At 49.4% G+C, this 16,518-nt stretch overlaps 1 protein-coding gene across 6 annotated transcripts in view; it reads right to left on the bottom strand.

The window, feature by feature from the left end:
* The window catches only part of MTCL3 (MTCL family member 3), a 41,935-nt gene extending 25,417 nt beyond the window's left edge, over nt 1-16,518 (bottom strand). For all 6 annotated transcript variants that reach the window (XM_075414087.1, XM_075414084.1, XM_075414086.1 and 3 more), the window contains exons 1-4: nt 15,987-16,518; nt 12,783-13,774; nt 12,292-12,516; nt 8,679-8,837 (exon numbers count right to left, since the gene is read on the bottom strand). In XM_075414087.1, the coding sequence (XP_075270202.1) occupies nt 8,679-8,837; nt 12,292-12,516; nt 12,783-13,706 (1,308 nt within the window). In that variant the 5' untranslated portion in view covers nt 13,707-13,774; nt 15,987-16,518. The remainder of the gene's footprint in view (nt 1-8,678; nt 8,838-12,291; nt 12,517-12,782; nt 13,775-15,986) is intronic.

The raw sequence follows: 16,518 nt of genomic DNA, 5'->3' as shown, positions 1-16,518 counted from the left end.
CTTTGAGGACCATATTGAAGTCCATGGCAAGATTGCCTGCTTCAGTAATGAGATATAAAAGGCCTTCTTTCTCCTTTCGATCTCAAGGAAGCCATACCCTAAAGTCTGTAGCAACAGAGATACATCTTTTCCAGCCTGCCCCACTGTGAGTTCATGCTCACAAATCATTTTCTCTGGTAACGAGTTACCATCCACCATCTGAGCCATAGTTACCACACTATCCATTACCCCCACAGACAACTGGGCCATGCCAGTTGTGTTGGCTTTGTCACTGCTGGTGATTGCCCTTTGCCAGAAATTCTCAGCAGTAGGAATTCACTTGTCAGCAATGGACTGTTCTTGCTGTTCTGTGTCTCATTTGCCATCTCATCTGGCTGCATGCCAAGTCAGAGACCCTTTGCCTAGTTTTTACACTAGTAAATGAAATGGTCAGGGACTGTTCTCAGGACCTGATGCCAACTGGCTCTCCATAATTCAGTCTCCTTTCAGCTACAATGACAATATAGCTAAACTTCCCTACAGCTTCCTTGCAAACAAGGAGGACCAAATCCAAACTGTCAATCAGCTCTGACCCAGGCTGGACCCCAAATCATGCCCAAGCACTGAAGCAGCGGTAGCTGACCCAGACCAAAACTGTCCAAGGGATGTGCTAGCAATCGCTTGTCTGTGTGTGGGCACTTCCTCAGCCTGATTTACTTTACAAATATAGTTTCTGACTGATGGAAGCAATTCTGTAGCAAAGAACAACTTTGAGAAATATTATCCAAGTAGAAAAAGCGTCTCAGGTGCTGACTTGAGACCAGAATATAGGGACTCACATTCTTTCTCTAAAACATAGTTTCTATGTGTTTGGAAGCTCAGCTCTTATTCCGTGCTTCCATTCTGGTTAGCTTTTTTTTTAAATAGTCACTGCTCTTTTTTCTTTAAAATAGAGCTTACTGCAAAGAGACTCTGATTTTACCTGAAGACTGTACATAGTATTCATAACAACTCTGACAAGAGAACTTGCAAATCTAAGGCTGCTGATGTCCCTCACAGAAAGGAAGGAAAACAAGGTAACACTCTACCACAACGAAGGAACTCCCACACCCCATCGAACCAGTGTAGCAGCATTATGTTTACAGATTCAAAAGAACTGATCAAACTTAACTCTGTTTTGTGATGGTTAATATCTTTTCTGTTTTAAACATATTCCAGATACACTCTGTTTCACTACAGTTGTCACTCTGTGTCACTTTCATTATTCCTTCCCCATTAGCAAGCAATCCTGCCACTCCTTTTACACATCACTGCAAATTTTAAGACAATGCAATAGAAATCCACAAAGCAGCATACCAGCTTCAGTGATTCTCTGAAAAAAATCCCCTCTAGGCATTTTTACTCACAAAGCCTCTTCACAGTAAGATAGTTATGGAGATTTATTCTTTTGAAATCATTCACTACTTATTACATATGTTTTGGAACTATATTATTATTGACCATCAGGCTGTTTATTTTCAGTTTTGATAAACTCTCTTGAAGCAAATGGCTCGTGAATTGCTGATGGCTTATACATAATTAAAATGTAATTCTATGAGGTTTAAGTGTAAACTGCTTCTCAAAGGCACATAATTTTTCTCCTGTTTATGGCACGGCATTTTCAGAGAATTAGTACAACAGATTTTGTAACAGAGATTAATTTCTCCACTATGATTTCTTTCTCCTATTCGAAGAACTAAACTGAAGCAAACTTGGTTTATGCTGCTCACTATGAAATCGCAGTGTGCTCTGAGCAAAGATGTCAGAATCACACCCTCACAGATTATGAATAGCATCCCTGCTGAGTACTGTTTTTAAAGGAAGAAAATATTTGGGCAGGATACCAAAGGTAACAGAACTTCACACAAGCAAGTCTGAGAGAAGTAACTGGGGCTCTGCATCTACAGGGATGTGGCGCTTAGCGAATCACCGAGCCATGCCTGGAGACAGAGGACTTTTTTGCTTTTTCCTGTATAAACTCAGGCAGAGACTTGCTTCTCATCTCTTCCTAAAAAAGCCTCTTCATTATCCTGTTGTTCTTTTCACCAAAGCAAACTGAATTTTCATGAGGCAACAAACTGAGCTTCTAGATCACAGAAACCCTCTACTTAGAGGTACTTTTAGTAGAAATGTTGATAATAGACCTGGTATTTGAGCCCTCCAAAAGATCCAGGAAGGAACCGGGCTTGTGAGAGACCTATTAAATCCTCCCCTGCTGCCATCTGGTGCCAGGAGCAAGTAAATTACTGTAACTCTTCCAAGAGTACCACTTGCTACAGTGATCCTGAGAAGCTGATCAGGTGCACCAGCAGGCCACTAGCGTCTCATCTCTCTCTCTGTCTTGTCCCTACTCCCTCCATCACCAGCTGTTTGAAATGAGGCTCAAACTCTGAAGAGAAATGAAAACGTGAGGTGCAATTAGGAAGTGCAAGGGGGACAGTATGATGTAGGAGACTCAAACTTTCCCTTTCAAAGCAGCACAACCAAGTGTCCATCTCCAGTGACTTGTAAGCATGTAGCATGGGCAACAAACAGAAGCTAGAAACCCACAAAGATTTGCAGAGCTATGACCTCACTGGGATCAAAGAGACGTGACGGGATAGCTCACATGCCTGGAATGCAGCCATGGATCGATACGGACTCTAAATGTGAGGAAGAAGGGTTGTGCTCTACACAAAAGAGCAGTTCACTTGCATGTAGCATTCCCTTGTAATGGGTGATGGGCCAGCTGTGAGCTATGGGTAAGAATGAGGGGACAGAGAAGCATGGGTGGCATCTTCTGGAGTCTCTTCTACAGACCATTTGATGAATAAGCGGAAATAGATGAAGCATTTTTCAGATAACTAGAAGTCGTCAATCAAAACCAATAAAAATCAAATAATCAAAACCAAACAAAATCAAAAGAATCAAAAGTAGCGTGGCCAGCAGGGTGACAGAGGTGATTCTGCCCCTCTTCTCTGCTCCCATTTGGAGTCCTGCATCCAGCTCTGGAGGAGATTGTGGTTAAACAGCAGAAGAAGGGGCTTAGAGAGATGAAGGACTGTAAGAAAGGAGGCACACTGGATTTTTATCAGATACATAGAGGGCAAGCTCATGTTGGTGATCAAGGGGACTAGGACGGGATCATCCCTTACCAGTTCTTTTCACAGCTCTCCAGTTTTTGGTTGGGGGGGGGAGGGGAGTGGGGATGTTGTCTGGGGGTTGGTTTTTTTTTAACGGCAGCTTTTGTTGTGAAATTTCCAGTCACCCGTCTGATTTCTGTGCAGCCTGATGACTCAAAGATGTATGGAGAGCCAATCTGTGCATAAAACAGGGCAGGCAAATGTTGCAAGAGTAAGCCGGAAAGTGTAATTACTTTCCTGTGGTCCCACAGCAGGTTAGTATCAAAAAGAGGAACGGAATTCAGATTCCTTCTCCCAGCTCCAGTGCCCAGTTCCCCAAACCCTGCTGCCTTCTTCCGTTTCGATGCAGCGTACAAAACAGACTGACTGACAAGACAGGCACCACTCCAGCAAAACACAGACCCATGTAGGGAGGCATAAACTCCTCTGCCTGCAGTCTGAACTGCAGGGACAAAAGACATCTCTGGTTCCTGTGCCATGTAGCCACGATTATTGCAAGCTCTGTGCCTGAGCTAACAACCTATGATTAGAAGAAGAAAATGGTGTCTTGACAACATCACCCTAATATGGCCATAAGAACTGAGCTGTCTTGCATCTGACCAGCTCAGAGCACTAGCAGAGCAATCGATTTCTATCCAGAAAGACATCTCTCTCTGAAAAACACTGTGCCCTTTGCAATTACATATCTGCATTGCAATGAGGATTTGTAAAGCCCAGGGTTCAGTACATCCAACATATTTTCCCCCTACTTCATTTGTCTCACAACAAACCCTCTAAAGCACGGCTAACTGGGCAGCTATATCAAATTAATGAATTCTTAGATCATACTATGACCATGAAAAGCTCTACAAGAGTTAGCTAGGCTCTAACAGTTACCAACACGTTAATGAACATTGATTAATTAATGAATAACAACTCATTAACAATTTTTTCTTACTTCTGAAAAAATTACATCTAGATACAGCTGGTTTCTTTCTTCTAGGAAACGATTTCTTTACTTTGTTTTCAGCTTCCCAGAAAGCATTACCATTATTAATAACCAATAATAAAGAGGAAATCAGCAGCAGTTGCTAAAAATAAATTCCTGACAATGCAGATTAAAAGTCTTGCATTTCTGGGTGGACGAATGTAGGAATAACACTAAACGAAATAGTGGCAGGCTGGGGGACTGAAAGTAAAAGGAACTGTTAGAAAAAGTATGTGCTGCTGGAACACCTTCCAAATCCTGGATGCTTGCAAGCTTCTGCTGCCATCAACAACAACTTCCATTTCTCATGGAATATATCGTAATCATTTTTTTCAAAAACTCCAAATCAAGAACGCAAACAGCAATTATCTCTCTATATTAATGGACAAATACATTCATAAGTCTATATTCACCCAAACATTCACTGGACAACTCTAGATTTGTCTCTACACAAACACACCTGCTAGCATTTATCTTTTATACATGTTTCCAGTCAAGTCTACCATGTTTTTTAAAACAATATAGAACCTACACAGAGACAACTTTGGCTTTGGTCCTGCTCTAGAGACTACCTAACAAAAAATTTTGCTTCTGCCTCCAGCATCTTATATTAATTCTTTTAATCATTCTCTGCTATCTCACACTGTTCATTATATAAGAAGAATAAATTTCCCATGGCAGTTATAAATAAATAGATTTTAAGAAGAATGGAAAGGTTTGTGTTTTTGCAGTACATTTGATGATATAAAAGTACGGAAGTCAGTCATTACACACTCTGAGCACTGTTATTATGCTGTAAAATAGCAATGCCTCACTGCCTTTGGGGGTTAACTCTCCCATTAATTCTAAGCTCAATAAAATGAAGATCACAATCCAGACAAAAGGTCTTGACTCTGCTTTCCTATTTATGCTGACTAGAACTTCCTTAAGCAGGAGGTTACATTGGTTATAATGGTTGTACTGAAATCAGAAAGGATTGTAAACCATTGAAACTGGAGGCAATAACTCACAAGCAAACAGAAAATAAACATTATGACTATCTGACAATGACATTTAAGATGCATGAAACCTCTGACTGCCAGAGAATAAGAACAGGTATTAGTCACAGAAAAATTCTAATGCACTTCAGACTGCTTTTGGCTGTTTTCATGGTTGTTTCATGTTAACATTTTCACAGCTTCTTCACAAATTCTAAATTTCACATTTGTAAGAATTACTATTCTTCAGCAGCATCCTTCCATTGGTCCCCCAAGCCACAGCATGCTTGCAATGTGGCTAGTAATTTGGCTGCTCTTCAAATTTGCTTTTCTCTGACTTGCACCTTCTCAACCATCCTCCAGCTTCTCCCATGCTGTGCTGAAAGTACTAGCCTGACAAGCAGCCTTCTCCTACTGAAAGGGGCTCAGTATCCCGTTTGAAATACATAAATGAGAACTCCTGCCTAATTATGATGACGTGTACAATGACTGGGCATGGCAGTTCTCCTCTGCAGTTTAGTAAAAGGATGTAATTCTGACTCTTTGTCCACTCCACCTCTGCTCTGGTGTAAAGTCTTACTGCATTTTTCCTTTCTGGCTCAGTGCCCATTCTGTGTCAATGGGAATCACCCATCTGTTTCAGCTTCATGTAAACAGTGTCGTGCAGAGGAGCCCCTAGCTTAAACACGACACTTTCCTTTCTTCTGGAGTCTCACATATCCTTCCACTGATCCCAACAGCAAAGACAAGCGTCCTGGTTTTGGCTGGGATAGAGTCAATTCTCTTCCCTGTAGCTGCTGGGTTTTGGATTTAGTATGAGAAGAATGTTGATAATACACTGATGTTTTTAGTTGTCACTAAGAAAATAAAGGACCTTTTTACTGTTTCCCATGTTCAGCTAATGAACAGGTGTACGAGAGCTGGGAGGGAGCATAGCCAGGCAGCTAACCCAAGATGGTCAACAGAAATATTCCATACCATAGATGTCATGCTCAGTGTGTAAGTGGGGGTTGGCCGGGGGAGGCAGGAATTGGCGAGTTCGGCGAGTTCCACGAGTTCCACAATTGCTGCTCAGGGACAAGCTGCACAATTGGTCACCAGGTGATGGGAAAAATTGTATTGTGTATCGCTTGTTTTGCATATTCTTTATTCTTTATTATTGCTATTATTCTTTCTTTTTTTTGTCTTATTAAACTGTCATTATCTCAACCCATGAGTTTTATTTTTTGTCGATTCTCCTCCCCATCTCTCTGGGGTTGCCGGGTTAAACCACAACAGACAGAAAGGGGCAAACACCTAAGCTAAAGAAAGAAGCAGAGAGCAGTGGGAGAGCAGCAGAACCATGGTTCAGTGTAGTGGGACAGTGGGAAGAATCAGCATAAGGACAAAGTGACTACTGATGACAGAGGCAAAGAAGTCAATTTATTGGGTTAATTTCCTGCAGGTACACAGCTCCCAAAGAGCGTAAGCTATTAAACAGCCACTACACATCATTGTAACGTGAAGATCCATAAGAAGAAGCAAGGCAAAAGAAGCTTACTGTGGTACAACCTGCCACAGGGCAGGAGGAAAGGATCCAGGAATCTACTAGAAAGTAGAGTCTGAATGGACAAGAATAATGGAAAATTTGGAGTAAAGCCAAGCTTAACAACAAGTTGTAAGGATAATTACAGAAAGACCATGCTCTCACAAAGAAGATGGTTCTGGAAACTGAGTTGTATCTGATGGCAGAAATTAGAGTGAAAACAGAAGAACGTCTGAGGTAGAGGAGAGGGAAGCTGAATAAGGCTCAGATTTCATGCCTTTTTCAGCAACTATCTGGAAAAGCAGTTGAAGGCAGAAAAACCCCCTGTCAGTCCTCTACTAACATGTTTGAAATTCAGTTCCTGTAAAGAAAACGTATGAATATTTTTAATACTACATCACTTAAAGTAAGCACTTGCAGTTCCTAAAAGTACTGTAACTTCTCACACAACAGAAAATGTCCTGCCTTTCTTAACAGCTGAAATACATCTCTTCTGCTTCACACAAGACCAAAGTAGACATTGGCATTCCTGCTAGGAAATATTACTAAGAGTGAAAATCAGTGGCATTCACTGAATTTTAAACACTGAAATGGAGAGCTGTTTCTAAAATCTGTTCCGAGAAGTCATTCTCAGTCAATAGTTTCTCTTTTTTACTGCATGCTTTGTTATCTCTGTTGGCCAGACTATTACTGCCGCAATACAATTTTCTGCTTAGTTAATGGCACAGTATCTCGCATCTATATAATGATATATGGGGTAATTTTGAAGATGAATTAGATACAATGCAAAATTATGCTTAGCCTGAAAGGCCAGGTAGAGTCTCCCAGTTCCCTGTACTCCAAAGAGCATGACTGAACAAGATGGGGAGGTGGCTAGACGAACCTGGGTCGGGGTAATCCCCAGTATCAATACAGGCTAGCGGATGAGGGGTTTGAGAGCAGTCCTGCCAAGGAGGACTTGGGGGTGCTGGTGGATGAAAAACTGGACGTGAGCTAATAATGTGCACTCACAGACCAGAAGGTCAGCTGTATCCTGGGCTGCATCTAGAGAAGCGTGGCCAGCAGGTCGAGGGAGGTGATTCTGCCCCTCTACTTCCCTCTGGTGTGACCTCACCTGGAGTCCTGCGTCCAGCTCTGGAGCCCCCAGCGCAGGAAAGACATGGACCTGTTGGAGCAGGTCCAGAGGAGGCCACAAAAATTATCAGAGGGCTGGAGCACCTCTCCTGTGAGGAAAGGCTGAGAGAGTTGGGGCTGTTCAGCCTGGAGAAGACAAAGCTCTAGAAACACCTTATAGCAGCTTTGCAGTACTTGAAGGGGGCCTACAAGAAAGCTGGAGAGGGACTTTTTAGCAGGGCATGCAGTGACACGACAAGAGGTAATGGTTTTAAATTGAAAGATGGTAGATTTATATTAGATACAAAAAAGAGATTCTTTACTATGAGTGTGGTGAGGCACTGGACCAGGTTGCCCAGATGGGTGGTAGATGCCCCATCCCTGGATACATTCAAGGTCAGGTTGGACAGGGGTCCCAGTTGAAGACGTCTCTGCTCATTGCAGGGGGGTTGGACTAGATGAACTTTAAAGGTCCCTTCCAACCCAAAAGCTATTCTACGATTCTATGATTCTAGATCTCCGGTCTCAGTGTGCCTGCTAGTCCCTAGCAGTAGTGGGCAAGGAAAAAATACCGGTCTTTGTAAAAACATGTGGGGAACATCACCTCCAAAGTTAGATGCCTCTGACTCCTTCAGCACGCTTCCCGCATGTATCTTACGGTAAGTACAATGTCTCAAAGCCTTTGAACTCTGTTACCACCGGTTCCATGTCTCCCTCCTTGTACAGGACAAACAAAGCCACACTTTGATTTCTGTTTCGCCTAGGAAACACTGAATATTTTAGTTTGTTCTCAGCTTCCCAATCACCAAACTGTACTTTCGCACTCTTTGCAACTTTCAATTTTTGTCTGCCATATTTCTTGCCCCCAAAACAAGTTATAGGAAGAAAACCAGTTAGTTCAGCCGTAAGAATTTGAGAACTTCAAATACTGTGTAGAAGTAAACAGCAACACTAACCTCTTTCATTTTTTCCAGTTCATTCTGTAGTGCTTGTTTGGCAATTTCGACTTCTATAAGCTGCTGTCTTAATTTTTCATTTTCATCTTCTGTTACAGTACGTTTTTCTTCCACATTTTCTAACTCATGGTGAAGTCTCACGGATACATCTTTTGCAACCTAAACGAAATGATATTTCAAAAGAAAGATTAAAAGAAGAATTACTGCTGCGGTGCTTAGTGCCTAAGAAACCATTTACAGGTTAATTCCGAGTGCTTTGATGGAAGCAGTAGGAAAGGAAATTTAGACAAGGACATCCACAGATAGAGTTTTAAATGATTCAAAATTCAAGCCGATTCCTTCCAGAAATGGTGTAGTCTTCCTATGGACTTCACTGGAAACCACATGAGACAGGAAACCCCAACTCCTTCTTAGGTTCAGTTATGACAACAGTGAAACAGGACCTTCGCTGTTCCTGGAGACGGTGCAGCTTCTATTTTCCCTCAACAACTGCTAGCTTATGTTTTTCAATGCACTGAGGTGGACGCCCTTCGCATACTTGACATACAGAAGCATCTATAAGCAGGGCCCACCTTCTCCAGGCCAACCGCACCTGTGCCTTGTACAGGACCACAAACGGACACATCTTTATTTCGACCCTGCTGGTTTCTTTGTCCTGCCTGGACAGTTAATCTAATTATCTGGCATTTGCTACTATTGGCTAATTTAAAGAGTAAAATAGGAACAAGCAACATGCTTACTGACCTGTTGTTGACCCAAATGATGTCCAGTATTTTACATGAAAGTGAACGCTAAGGTTTTTGCTTTTGTCTCTTTTTTTAATGCATTTTCACAGGAATAAAGTTAAAAGGCACATGTCAAAATCTAACTCCTCTTCTTCAAGTAAAGTAATGAGAATTTTGCCATTCAAGCCACTTGCATTGTATTTTGTGAAACCACCAGAAATTATAACCGTGCACCAAAAATATTTAAATATACACTAATCACTGTTATGATGGTGATTTAGAGACGTAGTTTGAAAAGCCTAATTTCCTGCTTTTTTTAGAACATTGGAAAGTATAATTAATCCTTCTTAGCTTTAGCTAGGGGAGCTCAGAGAGCTACCCTTTATGGCTTTCACTAGAACGATCTTTATGTTTTTATGTCAAAGAACTCTCTTTGACATACTAAAACTCTAAAGAAAAAAACAATAATTGCAAGCAAGCAGTCTAGAAGAATCCAATCTATCAGCAAACAGCAGCAGCTAGTGACTCAGCCTCCCCCGACAAGAAAGCCAGTGTGTGTGAACTACAGATACAACGCTGCAGTGTAGCACACGATCGTTCAGCAACCTCCCCCTCTGCACGCACACTCAAGACACGTAACGCCCATCAGAGAGTGGAGAGGAATTTCAATTATAAACATACTCCAAAGAGACTGCAGGATGAGCTGAGAATCACACCACAGGGCTGTATCTTGATGTCTTTTCCTACACTCGGTATTAAACTGCTCATCTGGTCGTCCAACCAAAGTAAATGGAAAATCATGGGGGACATTTTTAACAGCATCCTATCAGAATCTGCCCTTGGTCCATAGACACAGTCTGTGTCAGTAAATACAACAACATAACAAAGTCATTACCAGTAGTGATTTTTTGACACAAGATTTGATGGCATGGCAATTAATGCAGGGAAATCCTACAGAGCATTCTAGATCATCTGGGAAATGGGACTCACTTAAGCAAGATGCATTTTAATACAGCTAAATGCAAGACGGCATCTCTGAAGGATTAAGTCCCCTGATATATTTATTAGCCATGCCAAATGGACAAGATTATTTTGGATATAAATTCTTCAGAGGAGGACTTGGGAACACTGCAGAGAATCGCACATGAGTTACAATTCTGGTTAGCCAGCACCTGGAATTCAATCAGGCAGAAATCTAGCGTTGGACATTCATCCCAACTCCAAAGAAGCACACACTCATGATCTGTGGGAACGCTTTGCCAAAACACTATTCCTTTCCAAATAGACCGTTGTACGGTTATTGGGTTGGACATGGGAGAAATCCTAACTAAGGTGAGCCCTTTGTCCAGCCCAGCGTAAGGCCTCAGCTCCTATCTCCTATGCCGCAGGCGAGCACCTCGCCAGAGGTGCCCTCACCATTTCCCTCCCAGTCCCTGCGTGTGAGTTACTCGCTAACGCAAAGCAACACTGAGCCAACAAAGAAACCAACCCTGTGAGCTGGAGCCACCACATTCGCTTGGGACGCGAAGGCTCACGTTCAAATTCTGCCTGCAAAGATGCGTGGCTCATCTATTCACCTAAGCGCCATTCTGAGTGCGCAAAATGCCCCTTGCTGCGATCAGCAAGCCCATCTGATCGCCGACAAAGGGGTCATTTCGCTTCCGACCAGGCAGACGCTCTCTTGCCAAGAGCCACGTGAACAGCTCTGTACTCACAGAACTGTCACGGCCACAACAGCAAACGTGGTTTTTGAATCCGCACAGGAAAGGAATATCAAATAGAAATACAGAGAAGGATATTGGCTTTTTCAGTTACACTAGTGAGAAAATTCCTGAAACGTGTCTCGGACTGCTGTCCACATTTTAATAGGAACGATGCCAAGCTGGAAAATTTCCAGAAAAGATGATCCAAGCCTGCAAAGCAGGCCTGGGAATAACAGACTCTCAATCCATTATACTTATCGGAAAGAAGTGTAAGAACGACCTTGCACCTGATCATGTATTAATTTAGGATCTTCAGCTGCAGCCCACCGAATCCAGCAAGCCGTGGGTAACTAGTCCTACACAGAGGACAAATGTTGCACTACGGAGGTCTCCACTTCCACGAGAAATGGAGGGAGACCTGTCAACTGGAAAAAGTTTAGGAGTCCTGATTAAGTAGGAGCCTTATCAAAGCCTAGTGGATGGAAGCAGAAATTAAACAGCTTCCAAGTAGCACAGGAAAGGGGTTCTTTTCTGTAACTGGACCAACCTAGAATGGAGACCATGGATATTTTACCAACAACAATCTTTAAACCAGGACGGAAACTCTTCCTCAATAATGGGCTGCAGTTCATGCAGACATTATGGATTCAATACTGTTTCTCACGCATTGAAATTTGATGTGTCTGTGGTTTCGGGTGGAGGTAGAAGATCCTGCCTTCAGTGAAGAAAACAGCAGGTTTCACACCGACCAACGGAGTCAGGATTTCATGCTGTGACTCCGCCAGAATTCAATCTACCAGTCCTCTGAAGTCTTCACTAAAGAGCACAGTAATCCCCTCAAAGTCAGCGGGATGATTCCGTCAGGTGGGTTTAACTCTGCGGTGGCAGGGTACGTTTTGCACTCATCATCAAAGATCCAGAACGTCTAGACCCTAATTTGTATCTGAGTCACTCCTTGCACATTAACTTTACAAAAAATGATGGGGCTAAAGCTGGAAATAGCCCACCCACGTGCCGACGGGCTTCTGTCACCAAGCTAAGCTCGGCCGTTGCCACCCCGTGAGCCGCATCGGGTGCAGAGCGCACGACGGCACGGATGGAAACGCCTGAGTCATGAGGACCAAGAGCACGCCGGTGCCGCCGACCGAGGCGCTCCCTCCCCCTGACGCCCGCTCACGTCCGTACCTTGAGGTCCTGCTCCATGCTGCGCAAGAGCTCGCCGTCGATCTCGCCGGTCTGGGCGTAGCGGAGCCTCTTGCGCTCGGCCTTGCGCAGCCGGTACTGAAGGATCCGGCAGTTCTTGTTGGCTCGCTCCAGTTCGTGGCGCATTTCTTGCAGCTGGCAAGCGTCCTCCTCGAAGAAGCTGTCTCTCATCTCGTCCATCTCCGTCCTCAGCTCATCGATCTCGTTCTGGCGCCGGGGCCAGCAGGGGACGGGGACGCAACAGGTGGGTCAAAAGCACAGATGTCAGCACGGACGAGGGAAGGCGGCCAACATGGAGCTCCTCCCCGCAGGGACACCAGCTCGGCGCACCCCGGCTCGTTAAAACCACCGCAAGGAAGCGGAGGAGTCCCCCTGCCCGCACGCCCCGCCACGGGGCCATCTTGGCTCTGCCGGCCCCGGTCCCCGTCCCCCCCCCCCCGTCCCCCCACCTTCCCGCCGCCCCGGCCCCTCACCTTGAGGCTCTCGTTCTCCTCCCGCAGCTTCTCCATCTCCTCCTGCATCTCCTCCCGCAGCTGCGGGCTCAGGGCGCCCTCGGGGCCGCCGCCGCCGCCCGCCTCGCCCTGCCGCAGCCCCTCCGGCCCGGCCGCCGCCATGGCGGTGGGCGAGGAGGCGGAGGCGGCCGGGGGAGGCTCGGCCGGGGCGGCGGCCGCGGAGGCGGAGGGGGAGGAGGCGGAGGCGGCGCCGCCGCCGCTGCCGTGGTTGCTGCCCTTGGTCTGCATCTGGGCGGCCGCCGCCAGCCCCTTCCTGAGGTGGAACTGGATGAGCTCACTCTGCAGGCATCCCTCCCTCCAGAACCCGCCGCCGCCGCCCGCCGCTCCGCGGCCCTTCCCGGCGCCCGAGGAAGATGGAGGCGCCGGGGCCGCCTCCCCCGCGCCCTTCAGCGGAGACCGCCCCGCTTTCCCCCGCCACTGCTTGGGCGGCGGCGGCGGCTGCGGCGCCGCCGCCCCCTCCCGCTCCCCCTCGCCGCCGCCGCCGCCGCCTGCAGGGGGCGCCTCCTCGGCGGCGCGCGGCGGCGGCTCCTCGGCGGCGGCTCCTCTCCCGCCAGCGGCGGGCGGCGGTTCAGCACCGGCGCCGGCCTGGACAGCTCCCGGCTGCCCCGCGACGCGCGGCGGCTTCTCGGCGGCGCGGCCGCGGGCGGCTCTGGGGGCCGGGCCCGGCGGGGGCCGCGCTGAGGCGGCCTTGGCGGCGGCGGCGGCGGCGGCGGCGGCGGCGGCGGCGGGCGGGGCTCGGGCGGCGGCGGCGGCGGCGGGCGGCGGGCGCGGGGCGCTGTCGCGGGCGCGGGCCGGAGAGGAGGCTCGCGGCTGCTTCCTGCCGCTGCTGCCCTCGGGATGGAGGCGAGGCTCGGCGGCGGCGCCCCCTGCAGGCGGCTGGCTCATGGCGGCGGCTATCGCGGGGAGACGTCCATCACCGGCGCCGTCCTCCGCCGCCGCCGCCGCCCTGGGAGCTGGAGGGGGGGGAGAAGCGGAGAAGGCGGTCGGGGCGGGGACGGGGACGAGGCGGACAGCCCGCGGGCGGCGGGGAGACGGGGCTCCCCGGCAACGCCGGCGGCCGGCCCGCCCGCTCCCTGCCTCCCGCAGCGGCCGCTCCCGAGCCCGGCCCCGCGGGCAGAGCGGCGGGCAGGGAGCGCCCGCCCCGGGCTGAAGGCTGAGGCCAGGTCCCGCTCCGCTCGCCTCTGGGGACGTCCCCGTCCCCCGTCCCCCCATCCCCGGTGGCGAACCATTCCCACGCGCGCCCAGCCTTCCCCTCGCCCGCCCTCCCCCGGGCCGGGCGCCTGTCGCGCAGCGGTGGGGAGCGGCCGCTGCGGGAAGGGCCGCACACGTGGAAGCGGCGGCGGGTTTCCCCCGCGGCTTTGACAGCGACTCCTCCTGAGCAAGGCCCGGCCTCCGACACTCGGGAATCCCGGGCCCCCCAGGAAAGGGGCCCTTCGGCCTGCTGCTAGACCCGGATCCGTCCCAGCCCGGTCTCCGGAGGCGCTGCCGGGGCCGGGCACCGGCTCGGTTCGCTGCCGACGGTGCCGGCGCCGGGCCGGGGCGCGGCCCCCGGCGGGCTCTCAGCGCGGAGGCGGCGCGGGAGGCACCCGAACCCGGCGCCAGCTGCCATCCGGCCGTCACCCAAGGGTGCTCGGGAGGCAATCCCTCCCCGTAGTGACAGAACTGAGTTTCTCGTGGTCACAACAGACCGTTCAGAAGGGCTGTTAAAAGCCGTATCGTGCTGCGAAGTCGTTCCTTAATACATTCTGAAAATCATAGCTATGATACACCAGCTATTTTCACATAGCCTTTATTCAACTGTCCTTAAAGGGAAAACGTGGCCAAAAGTAGAACCGACAGCACGCCTAACGCGGCCTAACCATTCCCTCCGACAGCAGGGAATAAAGCAAGAGAAGCGACTGGGCAAAGTCGGTGCAGACATTACACCCTACCCCGGCAATTGGTTCACTCCCTGGAGCAGACGAGACAATGAGGCTGTGTGTGCTCTGCTCTCGCTGGCAGGGCCACAAGGTTTCCTCTCAAATGCACTGTCATCATCACCGCGAGTTTAACCAATATACTGGAAACCAATGCTCAGAAGAACACAATCTGGCAAACACTTCGCAGGCATTAATTAGTAAAATGGGAGCACGGGCGTGTAAACCTATCAAAACTTATGCTCGTACCACAGCACTTCATAAAAGATTTGCTTTGCGTCTCTGTTAACCACCTCAAACAGCATTCCCAAACTGCTGTTGTTCAGACCTGCACAGGTACAGAGTGTCGCTCTCGAAATTCAGACCTGGAGAAACCGCCAAAAGCCAGGACTCGGCTCAGATCCGGCACCTCACCCATTACTCTGCCTCTTACCCACTGCTCAAAATGAAATCAACAACAGCAGTCGGGAGCCCTACGCTATACCTGGGTCTCTCCGGGAAGTTTCACTGCAGCACAGTCCCCAGGCTCGGCCGCGACCTGCGCGGAGCACAACCCGCACCCCGCGTGCCCCCAGCTCCAGGACAGGCCACCGCCTGCGGCTCGCTTGGCTGATTTTATTTTGCATTTGCTTCCTTTCCACTCGCACAAAGAAAGCCCCGTTTGGGCCCAAGTCCGAAACCTCCGTCCTCCCCGAGCTCCGCCACGCAACCCCCTCCCCAGAGGCGAACCCACGTGGCGCCGGGACGCGCCGTCTCCGCCGGTTTTCCTGCCGGGAGCGGCTGCCCGGGCGGAAAAACGCACAAATAAACGGCAGCAACAAAAGGGAAGAGCCCGGCGGCTCCACCTGCCCGCCGGCGAGGGGATCTCTGCTGCCCGGGGGGGGCTTCGGGCAGGGCTCCCCCCGGCCCCGGCCCCGGCCCCCCCGCCCTTCGCCGGGCGCCCGCCTCTCCCTCTCCCAGATCCCAGTTCCCACCCGCGGCTCAGGGTTTGGGAGCACTTTTGTCCCGGTTTGAAAGGCGCGGGAGGATTTTCGCAGGTCCCCCTTCATGCCTGGCGCGTTAGTTGCATCTGAATCCCGAGTAACATTCCCTTTTCGGAGGGGAAAAAAAATAAAGGGAAAAATAAAATTAAAAAAAAAAAAAAAAAGAAAAAAAAAAGGAAAAAGAAAAAAAAAGGTTGAAAAGGAAAAAAAAGGGAAAAAGAAAAAAAAAAAAAAAGGCTTGAACCTGAAGCAGCCGCGTTACTCACCACCACTTTGTCCGCCGCCGGGCTGGCGAAACGCGTGCACAGGGGGCCGGGACCCGCACACACGAGGTACCGGCGCTGCCAGAGCCTCTCAGGAAAATGAAGCGATATTCATGAGCTGACCTCACTGGGCCTGGGAGACGGGAGGGAGGGGGGGGAAGGGGGGGGGGGAAGGGAGGGAGGGAGGGAGAAAAGCAGCGGAGGGAAGAGAAAAGAAAAGATTCAACGGCAAGAACCCCGCCCAGGCCTGAAGGCTGAGCTGCGTGCCCGTCTCTCTCTGCCCGCGGTGGGCGCGGATCGCGGCGCCGGCGGGGGAAGGGGCCGGCTGCCTGCGAGGGCAGAGCCCGGTTTCCCTTCCCGACGCATCCCGGCCATCGATCCTGATCAATTATTTAGCGTCCCCTGCCCGGGCAGGGCCGCCGGGCGCCGTCCGCACCGGCAGCGGGACGGTGACGGGGCTGTCCTTTGTTCCCCGCCGCCGTCCGCGCCGGGAGCCGGCGGGACCCCCGCCAACCACGGGCTCTCCAGACCTTGT

This window comes from Opisthocomus hoazin, chromosome 2, assembly GCF_030867145.1.
Source record: "Opisthocomus hoazin isolate bOpiHoa1 chromosome 2, bOpiHoa1.hap1, whole genome shotgun sequence".
Lineage (NCBI taxonomy): Eukaryota > Metazoa > Chordata > Aves > Opisthocomiformes > Opisthocomidae > Opisthocomus > Opisthocomus hoazin.
This window is presented reverse-complemented; position numbering and strand designations above follow the sequence as displayed.